Source organism: Poecilia reticulata, linkage group LG10 (genome assembly GCF_000633615.1).
Source record: "Poecilia reticulata strain Guanapo linkage group LG10, Guppy_female_1.0+MT, whole genome shotgun sequence".
NCBI classification, from domain to species: Eukaryota; Metazoa; Chordata; class Actinopteri; order Cyprinodontiformes; family Poeciliidae; genus Poecilia; species Poecilia reticulata.
Window position 1 is genome coordinate 13328992 of NC_024340.1, and position 12608 is coordinate 13341599.

Sequence of the window (12608 nt, forward strand, 5' to 3'; positions counted from 1 at the left end):
TTGTGGGGAAGAGTGGAAACCATGTGACATTTGTGTATGAGCTGCATGCTAACTAACATACAAATACAGCAAGGTGAAAACACACCTGCATCAGTAACTAGAAAGAAGGGAAGCAGCAGGAGGGTCTTATAGAGGACATCCTTTCCTTCTTCCTTGCTTTTCTTCTTCCCTTATCCCCAGCGACCATCTTTTTTCTCCTTTGACCTAAATGTTTCTTTTCCTCTCTCCCTCTTTGTCTTCATTCCTGCACCTGGATTCCCTTTTTCTTACCTTTCAAGTGTCCTGTATCATTTTTCCTAGCTTTTTCTCCTTTTCCTCTCTCTCCCTCCCTCTGCATTTCTTTTTCATCCAGTCCACGCTTTGATCAAGTCTTCTGTGGTTTACTGCGACTCTACTCCCTCTAATTTATGAAACCATAAATGATATCAGCTGCGTTATCCATTCCTTGACCTAAATAAACACATAACACACTCACCCACCCTGCAAAGCAGCACGATAAGTAACTCAGAGGCAGATTTTAAAGCACTATGCACAGCAAGTATTTTTACAGCGTGATAATTAAGATAGAGAAAAGAAAACAGAAACTGACCGAATGTGGTTTTCTTGTTCATGAGAACTGGGAAGGTAGTTTTGTCTATGTGTGCATTTTACTGTGTGCAGAGAAAGGAAAAGACTCAGCTTGAAATTGTGAAATATATTAGTGAGAAAATAACCCATTATGGGGTAATATGATTTATGTTAATTATAAACAGCAAGGGTGTTTAAAGTGCCCCTTAAATTGGTTTGTAAAAGTAATCATAAACCTCTAAGCATCAAGGAATTTTAAATATGGTGGTAAAAACAAAGTAATGATGCTGCAGCGAGTGAGGGGAAAAAATAAAAAAGCGAGAAACCTGATAATCAAACACTGCTTTGCAGAAGAAAAGACAATTAATTATGATGGCCTAATGGTAATTTGTTATAAATTTGTTGTGGTTGTTGATTTTTGGCGGTGCTCTGTTTGTGCGTAATGGATAACCACAATGGCTTTTTTAATGGAATCTGCGATGATTGAATGGATGAAAATGTTGCATCAATGTGTTTGTCTTCTCTGATGACATTTTCAACCATATTTAAGCTCAACCAGGACAAGCAATCAACATAATTTGCATACATTTGTTTAATTTAATACACAATCATCTTTTTTGATTAATCAAACTGAGCTGTTGATGTTTCCAAATAAATTATGTTTAAGTGTCACAAACTTACACTCAATAGATTCAAGTGATTTCTGAGTTCCGTGTTTAAGTGAAATCTGATCCATTTTTCCTTTTACGTTCTTGACAAAACTTTTGGTTATTTTCACTTTAATATCCTATTTATCACTTTGAATGCTCATGCTTGTTTTATTAGCAAAAATTTATATTTGTAAAACAAAACAATTTTTTGTTGTTGCACTGTATGCATTTATTCCAAACTTTAAAGTGCAACTCTTTGCTCAAATTTTATTTGATGATCAACTGAAATACAGGTAATATATATACTGCTCAAAAAAAATAAAGGGTACACTTAAACAACACAATATAACTCCAAGTAAATCAAACTTCTGTGAAATCAAACTGTCCACTTTGGAAGCAACACTGATTGACCCGACGAGGGTCCCTGTTGTCAATCAGTGTTGCTTCCTAAGTGGACAGTTTGATTTCACAGAAGTTTGATTTACTTGGAGTTATATTGTGTTGTTTAAGTGTACCCTTTATTTTTTTGAGCAGTGTATGAAAAACCAAAAAACAAAGCTTATTTGTACTTTAGGTAGCAAAAGATTTTCTTAAGCGGCAGATTAACTCATCAGCCCTGTTTGCTCACCACAGAGAGTACAGACTTTTTTTTTTTTTCTGTGGGCGTTTCAAGTTCCGGAAACGAAGCTTACTTCCCCTTAAAACTTACAATAGATCATTGAGCTCTAGTTGCTCTCAGATGTGCAGTTACATGTTCAGGATGTAAATAAATTCAGCTGAGTCATTGTGATAATGAAAAACTGGTTGAGCTACGTTGTTTACGTCAGTGTTCCCGCCTCTAACGTTCCCTCCTCTAACGTTCCCTCCTCTCTTCTCCAGTTCTTCACCTAAAATCTCCTCCTGCACCCTCCTTCCCCAGGAGACTGCAGTTGGTTTCCGTCACAGCAAGTCACGCACACACTTCCTGCTTGTCTTTTAGGCTGTTCTCATGGTGACGTGGCAAAACGTTTCCGTCTGAGACCAACATCTGTTCACTGCACAACATGTGGCTGTTTTAGCCTCATTTAACATAGTTTTATAAATGACGTAGTTTGTTTGGGTTTGCAACAAGTTTGCATGTGGCTTTGGAGGAATCTCAAGTTTTAAAGCAATTTTAATTTGAGAACCACAACCTTTGGAAGTTGGAAAAACAACTTCCAAAACCTGGGAATTTTCTGGAAAACGGATGCTCTCCATTAACACACATGTTTTAAGGAGGTTGATGCAATCCATTTTTATCCCCAGGCTTTAAAGTTAAATGCACACACAAGTCAGACTGCATAATAACGACTCTATTGGAGCAATTGATGGCATGAAGCAATGTTTTTTAGAAGATGTGAGGTTTTATGATTCTTTCCAAGTGTTATAAGGGTATTTGGAGTCTAACCTGCTTTCTTTTGGAAGTTGTTTGGATATTATGAGTGTAACAGTACAGTTTCCAACTTTAGGGGTTCCTCAGGGTATCTAAAAAGGGATACCTTTCAGCAAATGGTACATCAGTGAAACATGGGGAAACAGTTTTGTGCTCCTACAATGGGCTTATTGGCCCATTGTAGGAGTTTTAGTTCTTCCTCAGGAGTAAATGTGACCTGAGACTCATTGAGACCGTCACTGATACAAATGGAGATGTCCAAGGAGTTCTTGAACTTTCAAAGTTTGAGTTTAGTTGGTAGGTTTTTTAGAAGAGCCTCTTGAAATGTTTCAGAAAACAATTATTTGTGAAAGTTCTTGAGTTACTGGTATTTAATATGTTTTTAATGAGTTTTGGGGCATTTTAAAGATGTAATATGACTTACAGATGGGGGTTTGTTAGGAGGATCCAGAATTTCTAGAGCAGTTGGCTCATGTGATTTAAGAGGCCTTCACAGGTCATTGGAGCTTTCAGGAATTATCTACTAGACCCTTTAAACTTACTCAAGTAAAATTTTATAGCAAGGTGTTTGAATTCTTAATTGATTAAGATTGACAAGTTCTTCCTAAGGTGTTTGCTTCTTGAAGAGGTTTGATCAATTCATGAGAGGCATTTAAGGTCAGGACCCAGGTTTTTAACTTCAAATGGTCTTAATGGGTTTCATGAGAATTCACTTTTATTAAAATATAAACAAAATGTCAATGCGGCGATACAACAAATATATAATTTTCCATTTTAAACCAAGACTTTTCTTGCCTTCTTACTCTTTCGTCCTTATCTCTGCTCACTTTCAGCAGTTAACGGTTCATGATGTCTGAAGAACATAAAGCAAATCCCTGTACAAAGTTTACAATACTTGGTCAGATTTTACAGAATATATCAAATACAGAAAACAATGCAGTCTACTTCACAGACAAACACCCCCCTCAGCCGACAAAAGAAAACTAATCACCTTAGGACCTCTAGGGTAACTTTGCTCTGAGCCACAGGGGGATGTAGCAGAATAAATGCATAATGCAACCTCTGCGGTAACAGTCGCAGAGTCTTCTGACTGCCTCGGTCGGTTTCCTTGTTGAACCTCTAAACGTGGAAGTCTCATTATCTCTAATGAGTGGCTGTTGAAAGATGAAGAGCTGTTGATGAGAGCTCCTTCTGACTCAGACAGTGAACTGGGTAATAATATACAGTATTGGCCACATGATGGGGGCTTTTATCCAAAGTGCCTTGCTGTGCTTCGCCTGCATGCATATTTTAGAAAGGGTAACCCAAGGGGGAACTACCTAAACCTCCAGTTCTAACAATGTGACTCTTCACAAAAAAACACCAACTGCAGCAGCATGTATCAAAGGTGGAGCAGGGTTACTTTTCATGCTTGGCAGCATGTTTCAAAGAGTTGCAGGGGGGGATTTAAATTTCTTTGTTTTGACACAAAACTGCAAAGGTTCATATTTGTTCATATCTCGCAGATCTATCCAGCTGTGATCAGCAGCTCCAGATTTATTCTGGATTCATGTTTCAGAGAGTGACTGTTTTTTTTTTTTGTGTGTGTGTGTGTGTGTATGCATGCGTGTGTGCGTGTGTGAACTCTGTTGTGTCTCAGAAGACCCAAACGCCTGGGAATTGTGTGTGAATTTCAGTACTGATGTGAACTTTCTCTCTTTGTTTTCATCCTCAGTATGGGGAGGAGGAGGTGTGTTCGGACCGCTTGGACACAGACTTCCCTGACATCGACCTCTCCCAGCTGGACACCAGCGACTTCGACAGCGTCAACTGCCTCAGTGAGCTGCAGTGGTGCACTGATCAGCCAGCGGATGCGTCGCCAGCCTCCATCCACTACAGTACGGCAGATGAGCTCTTCGAGGTGAGCTTTTAACACCGAAGTGAAGTTCACGTAATCTGCAGTTGAGTCATGGACTGGCACTTCAGCGTAGAATGCTTTTATAATAGCACAATTTCATTTTGCTCTATTAACAATGGAATGTTTGGTTTATTTCATTGTTAATAGTTAAGGGACAGTAACGTTTATTGTGTGCTGATATTTTTTCTATCTTTGTCTGTCACAAAGACAGACTTTGTTTCTGTGTGAAACAACAGTGAGGTCAAATTTTCCATTATGTTTCTGTTTACCTGCAGATGATCTGCAGATTATTTCACCAATAATCATTCTGTTTACAAATTGTGCAATTTCTCCATTTAATTTTCTTTTGTTAAATGAGGGCATGTTGACAGACACAACAGTCCTGCATCTTTCCATCCAATCTTTATTTTTGCAGTCCTGTTCAGGGTAAACACTTTTATATTCTGCATCCAAGCTACTGCTGTACATTTTATTTTGTTTCCTAATAAATACATTTAGAAGTTTAATTTTTTCAAATAGTTAGCTGGGAGGAAAATTGTAAAACACTTGGTGATTTTTTTGTTTCTCAATAAATTTGGAATGGTTGTATTGAAATAATATTCTCACCAAATGTTGGTAATAATCCAAGAAATCCATGGATACAAATAAATGAGAGCAATTTACTCTAAACTGGGGTCATATGTAATAAAGATTATAGCACAATGAATAAATATTGAACATGCTTTCTACAGTAGATTAAATGCTTAACTGAAAGAGATTTCCTGTGTCGACAGTCTCGTCTCAGGACTTATTCTATAGAGTGATCTCCAGTTCTTTGCATTGATTTTCAATTGTATTCATGTCAGGTGATTGATTGGACCATTCTGTCAGCTTTATTTCCTTTGAAGCCGACTTAGTTGCTTCTCTGTGTCTTTGGGATCATTATCTTGATGTAAAGTCCAACTTCATTAAAGCTTCACATTTTCATCAAGTGTCATTTACTGAAAGGTATCTCTGAAGCACGATGCTCCCACCTACAAAACTCACGTTTTTGAATATTGCATATTGCCTGGTCAGACTATATTCTTCCAATATAACATTGGTGTGTCAATGCTTCCTGTGTGCTTTTCGTTCAGAAGTGATATTGCAGAAAACTCTGCTAATTTCATGTCTTGGAACCTCTCTATGATTCACCAACTCGTATTATTCTTTTGACTTTTATGCTGAAATATCGTTCTTCATTGTGACCTAGGAGGTTCTCACAGGAACATTGAGAAGTTTAGAAAAAGGTCTACAACCAAAGCCATCGCTGCGTTTTGGTTGAGAGAGCTCTTCCTTTCTTTTAACCAATTATGAGATGACTCTTGTGCAATACCCTGGTAATAGGAAAGCTTTTTATGGGCCACAAATTAGTATCAAATCAGCTACTATTAATTTGCCTGGAAGCGGTTGGGATTTCTTTCTAATAGATTTCAGTGAGTTTTATGGCTTGCTCTGCCTTTTTGCGGCTTCTTTTCTTCATGTGTCCATTGCTTATTACCTGGGTAATTCCATCCATCTCTTGTGAATTTCAGGTTAATGGCTTTATAAGAAATTGAATTTTTGAGAAAATTGGTGTGGTTTATACTTTTTATTCCTTGCTAATTCTGTAATTTAATGAACTAAGTCAAAGACTGTATTATGTTACTTCACTTAAACATTGCGTGCCTTGTTCTTGACCTCCAGTACAACTTGTGCAGTCGCCAGAGCATTTCTGCTTGTTGACACGTGCAAGATCCCAACCTTCACTTGATCCTTGTTCTGAGATTCAGACATGCAGCAGGCCTCAGAGGGCACTGCCAACAAAACTGATTCCCATTTACACTGTGTAACACGATAATGGAGGCAGTCCATCAGTTTGGACTGGCCGAGTTCTTCTGCAAGGGGCCGGCGACAACCTTCAGGCTTCAGTTTCCTGGGGCCCTTCCTCCAGGAATTCGGAGAATCCCCATCTTGATTTTTTCATATCTAAAAGCCAACACTTCATTATTGACCAGGCGAGGTGTTGTGGTCTCGTTACAAAGGATAAATTGAGTGCACTTTGCAAATAAAAAGGAACAACTGAGAAATAACATAGCATTTTGGTGCAGATCATGGGTCATGTAATCCAGCCCTGCAGGTGGAAATTGCTCTGATCCTGTGATGCACCGCAGAGTGTTGCCTAAATGAAGACAGGCAAGGCATGATGGGAATGCAGGAGAAGTAAACAGTTACTGTGTCTGTCTTTGCTGTTCGTCTTGAGCGCCTCAGTCTTTATCACTACTTTGATTCATTTTAACTGACACGTATTCATTGCAGACACAAAGCAGATCTTCATAGTAAAGTTTGACCTTTTTAAAAACAAAAGTCCACATTTTGCATTAATGTTTTATTTTTCTCATCTCAGTTTGTTTGTTGAATCTCTTGTTAAAAAATGCTAAGTTAATAACCTTTCATCTGACTTTTAACTTAGTGTAGATTTCTTTAAAGCATAACTTCATATGCAGCTTCCTTGTTTCACTTTGCCTAATCTAATATGAAAATGTCTTTATTCATGCATTTCTATTTATTTATTTATGTGCCATTGCTTTCCTTTCATTAATTAATCTTTTGTTTTTACATTTCATATCTCATTTGCTCATTCCTCTGATTTAGTCTTTTTACACTTTAAAGTTGCACCGTTCCAGCCCAGTGTTTGGTATCTCTGTGCTTATTCGCCCCCTTTCCTCCTTAGCAACATCACATTTTGGCAGCGTAGTCTATCAGACTGATTCAACGTTGCAGACAGTCAGGCATCATTTAATTATCTCTGAATACAGTGATAAGGACACAAATGAAGCTTTTGTCAGTGTATCTTTTATGCCTCTGCTTCCTGTCAGTTGATTTCTTTATAGCAGCATATTGGAATTTAATCCCATGTTGAAAGTTATTGATTGCATTTCTTGGGAAGACTCGATATTACCTTGGAGACTAAATCAAAGAGATTGTTTCTAAAGGTTAGGCCAATTATAACTCATTTGTTTTTAAACTGTAGCAATATAGATGCTGGTTTATACATCTTATTTATCACATACATAAATAAAATGTTTTCTTTGTATAAACCTTTCTTCGGATTAAATATGTTAATAAAAAATCTCACCAGTGCCAAAAAACATTTTTACTATTTTTTGTGTCATGATGCCAAGGCTCTCTGGGCCTTTTGAAGAAAAGCACACCCACAGCATCACACATCCTCCACTGTACTTACTAGCAGGCATGAGGTGATTTTCCATATAATTTATCCTTATCTGGCCATAAGCAAAGTCCCAGCAGCTTTTTGCAATCGTTCACATCACTGTGATTTGCAGTGAATAAATACTTTTTATTGTTTCTAATGGAGATTTTTTCCCCTCCTTTGAGATCTTTCTCACTTTGTGTGATGGAACGTTAAACTTGTTCCTGTTGTTTTCAACTTCTAAATTATTGCTCGGCTTGTAGAAATGATTTATTTCTTGACTTACAAAGATCCTCAAACATCAGACATGTCCTCTTGTCTTTTTGTCTTCTGAAGAGTCGGCTGTGTGTTCAAACATTTCTATATTCCCAGTTATACCTGAATAATTGGAAGTTTTTAAGCAATCTAATCAACTTACTGTATAAATTGAATAGTTTTATAGTAATAGGGACTGTTTGGGGTAAGTGTGTCACTGGGGATTATATAAGCCTGAAGAGCTCTTGGTTACATTAAAGACAACTATTTTAATTGTATAATTAAGTTTACTAATCATTACAAATAACCAAATAAAAAACTGTAATATACAGTACAGTAACTCCCAAGACAATTATTGTCTGATTCCTTGATTTACTATGACATTTTAAAGTATTTCTTCCTTTTCCAAATTCTGAAAAGTAGCTTCTGGCACAGAGGTAGAGTGGCAGCCAGCCTGAGACAAGGAATAAATTTTATGATAAATACTTTGGCAGTGAGGGACATATTAAGCTGGATGATAAAAGTTAGTGGCTTCCTGTAGGCCAGCCGTGCTATCACTGCTCCTCCAGACGCAGCTCTCAGCAAGATGGCAACTCCTCATCGGTAAACAGCCCCTTTGTGCTGGGGTGCTGGGATTTAGAAAGCAAACAAACGTTCAAACAGAAACCTTTCCTGCTACTTTCACTATTTTCTTCATGCTTGAAAACTATAGGAAAAATAAAAATAGTCCCTGCCACAGGAAACGTAAAACAGATGAGCAAGAGTTCAAACTGAGTCAGTCATGATAAATTAAAAGGAATAAATATCCTGTTTTAGCACAACTATGTTTTTCTGAAAATGGCCAGACTGGTGTTATTGTGGTTAAAAGTCAGAAATCAGAGGAACTATTAACAGAACTGATCAGTGCTTAGAGCAGGCTGATTGAAGAAACAGGATTTAGTCAAATGTTTCTGCACATAAAGAACAAAAGTTCATTTTCAGTCTCAAAATGTGGTAGATGTATATAAATCCTTCAAAGGATTGCTATTTTCTGTCCCTCTTTATGACTTTATGGTGAAAATGTTTGCTGTGTTGTGGATGCTTCATGGGTGATGATTGCAGGGTGGAGTGAGATGTGAAAGCAATTTCCATCCAAATGCTGAAAAGCCTTGCTGAAACTTGATTCTGTTCTGCTTAGAGACTAAACTCCAAGCTTTAAACCTTTTCTACTCTTTTGCACTTGAGAGTGAAATACCCATTTTGAGTTTATCACACAAGGTGGTGGAGTCAGATACCGACATATATAGAGAAAATCTTTAGAAAAAAGTGCTAGCATTGTCTTTTTTTTAGTGTTGCCGTTGTATAACTGTCATTGGAAGTTACTGCACCAAGCCAGAGGAGATGCAGGCTAAACGGCTTAGTCATGGCGACTCCACATAGGGATAATGTAGGAAAACAAGACGCTGCTTACCTCTTTTTCCAGGCGGAAATGCAAATTGCTCAATTCAGATTCAGATCTGGTTTGTCATCCAAGCCTAATTACTTCCAAGTTGACCCTTAAGATTATTTCAGTAACAGCCTAATGCAAATTGTTCAAAAATATTTTAGGTAATCAGGTTTACAAATAACCTTTAGTACAACGACTAATTTCGTTACTCTCTTACATAGTAAAATTGATTTTAAAACGGCTAATTTTAACATTAGAAACATTTGATTCATTACTTTAATTGACGAAGAAGAAGAAGTGGTATAAAAATTTATAGACACAAGATGTATCAGTTTGGAGGATATGATGCACCCTGCTTTCATAAATATCTTCCCAAAGGACGCATTTAGTTGAGAAGCACAGCTAATTTTCCTTTTTAGTCCTCAGATAAGTTCCAGTGATATTTTCAGTTTTAAATCCATACAAATTAATTCTGAAATCTCCCACAAGGTGTTTTGGGCGAACTAATGCCGAACATTGTGATTGTGAGCAGAAGGCAATTAGAGGGAATAAAATTCACCATTAGGTCCAAACGAGAGACTATTTGCCAGTTTTTTGAATGACTGACTGATTGTTGCATCTCCACAAATATTTAAGAAACATTTCCAAGAATCCATTCCAGTCTTTTCTGTGTTACTTTCTTGTGTTTTCTTTTCTCACCTTTTTTTTTTTTCTTGTGTTCGCAGATAGAAGAGGAGAATGCAGCACTACTGGCCGCTCTGACAGACAGTTTGGATGGCATGGTGGATGCCGAGGTGGGCGGCCTCTCTGTTTTTCCAACTCTTGAGGAAGAGCCCAGTCAAGAGGAAGAGGACGAGAGGAGTCTTCCTCTGAGTGCCGAGGACTTCAGTCAGCCACTGGGGGCCGAGACAGAGGACCTATCTCTTGTAAGAACATCTGTTAGCTTAAAGTCATATTCATTTTGGGTACATTTTGAGAACATTATTATGAACAAAAACATCAGATATGAACATCCACTTTCATGTTCCTGCCAGTCAGTTTACAGCACACCTTTGAGTGCCTGTTTGAGAACATTAACGCTTCCCTCCTGGTTCTGTTTACAAAGATCTGAAAATCAAAAGTCCCCTGCAGCTCAGAAAGCGACATCTGTCAGAGTGGGTCCTTTAATTCGGGCTTCAAACGCCATCTATCCCCTCTTCACCCGTGCTTCGACGTGCCTCTCGTTTCCCATGCTCCCCCACTCTCTTTCTCACCGGCATTCTAATCTTCATCGCGCGTCGCACCTTGATGTTCCCCTCAAGTTGGCCTGCGAGGTTCAAAGTCTGCCTTTAACTCCCCGAAAAACAGAGCAGCGCCAAGGCACAAAGTAACCTTTCATCCGGTCCTGTTCAGTGAGCGTGGGCTGCCGTAGTTCCAAGACCCACGTGTCTCTTCAAGGAAAAGGGAGAAAGTTTTCAGAGAAAGAGGCTGCATGCTTTAATCTGTTAATTAATCATCAAAATTAACAGGAAAAAAAAATATTGAAATGCAACAGGGTGACATGTATTGAATTTACATGTCAGTTTAACTTTTATGGATTTGATTTGGATATTCTATCCTGTTAGGAATCAGCTGTATGTTACTGAGTACAGAAATGTTAGAGGATAAGATATCAGCAAAACGTGTGATAAAATATCCCCTTTGAAGAATTAAGACTTGCCCTTGACAATCAGAACATTTTTGGATTGGGTAACAATCACACCTGCTTGTTAGCACACTCATATGAATGCCTGTGATCGTGTTGCTCATGTGATTGCCTGTTTTCAAGCCCTCTTTTCTCTTTTCACACTGTGTTGCTGCATGCCTCCCTTCATCGTTCCCTGAACCACATTTCTGGGAACAAACCGTGTTTTCCTCTCTTCGCTCTGACTTCTCCCTGTTATCAGCCTGCACCTGAGCACACCCCCCCATCCTATCATACAGGAGCAACAAATTCTTGTATCCCTTTTCAGGGAATATTGTGGCCCATTTTCTTTTGTGTTGGCTCAGCTGTCAGAAGAATGCAGCCCTGTACCCGGCTCTGAAGCCTAATTAAAGCAGGAAGCTATTTCACTGCCACAAACGACTTATGATTAGCGCTGTAATATGGCCTTATTGCACTTGTCGAGTTGAATCCACCCGGCGTCCTTAATTTGACTTAAATTTCACAGCATAAGGGCCTGCGTCTAAGGTTCTCTGAGTAAGTGCCGGTCAACAAAGATGCCATTGTTTGGCAGTCACGAGTCAAGTTGGATGGCTGAATACCTGCAGTGTAAATATTCACCAAGCTGCTCTGCAGGAAAGATTTGCTAACCTCTTTTATATTGAATGGGTTCATTTATAATTCAGTCCAAAAGAGAAAAGCAAAAAATGTTTGTCGGTTTGGGTCTTACATTCTTCCCTGTTCTGTGCCACAGTGTTGGGTTGTTTTGTTGCAGAAAAAAGGCCTGTGCACCACTTGTTTTTGTTAATTAGCCTCCATCCATCTTAAAGTACACTTCGAAGGTGGCGAACCAATAATTACAAATAATCCCTAGCACTATAGGGAACAGTTGGTGAAAGTTCAATGGGGGTAAAGGAGATTATATACAAACAAATTTGTTATTGGCAGCCACATTGTTGGAAAATCTGAAAATAGAGAAGCAGAAAGTAAAGCTTTACTCTGTGGACTGTGAGTGTGAAACTAAATAAGAAGCTCCTGCTCTAAAACTGAAACAATAACTATGGCTTTTATTTGAAGGTGTTCATTTTATTTGAGGGTATTCAATTACAATGCATGGTAGGGGCAGCTTCATGCAGTAGCAGTTTGGCTGCCTGTATAAATGGTGTATCCCACATTTCCAACACAGTCAAATATAAATCACTAATTTAAAAGTAGGCAAAATTCTGCTGTTATTTTCTCTAAAGACTTTTCTCTTACATTGTGACATCTCCTCTCCCAATGCAAATAATTAATAAGCTGTCAAAACAGAAATACTTTTTAAGCTGGAGTGGATGACTTAATACACTACCTCCAAACTTTTTCCTCTAAAATATAAACTTGGACACAAGTGCTCTGTGCAGAACTGTTTTAAAATATTTTCATGCACGTCTACGATGTAAAATTTAAATTTAAGACAAGTCGGTTTTTAATTTGTGTAAAAAAAAAAAAGTAGTTTTTTATTGAAGCCTAA

General features: G+C 38.1%; 1 protein-coding gene across 1 annotated transcript in view; it reads left to right on the forward strand.

Moving 5' to 3' along the window:
• Positions 1-12608, forward strand: part of ppargc1b (peroxisome proliferator-activated receptor gamma, coactivator 1 beta) — a 111857-nt gene that overhangs the window by 76109 nt on the left and 23140 nt on the right. The window contains exons 5-6 of the mRNA XM_008420859.2: positions 4343-4528; positions 10143-10343. Coding sequence (XP_008419081.1) covers positions 4343-4528; positions 10143-10343 — 387 coding nt within the window. The remainder of the gene's footprint in view (positions 1-4342; positions 4529-10142; positions 10344-12608) is intronic.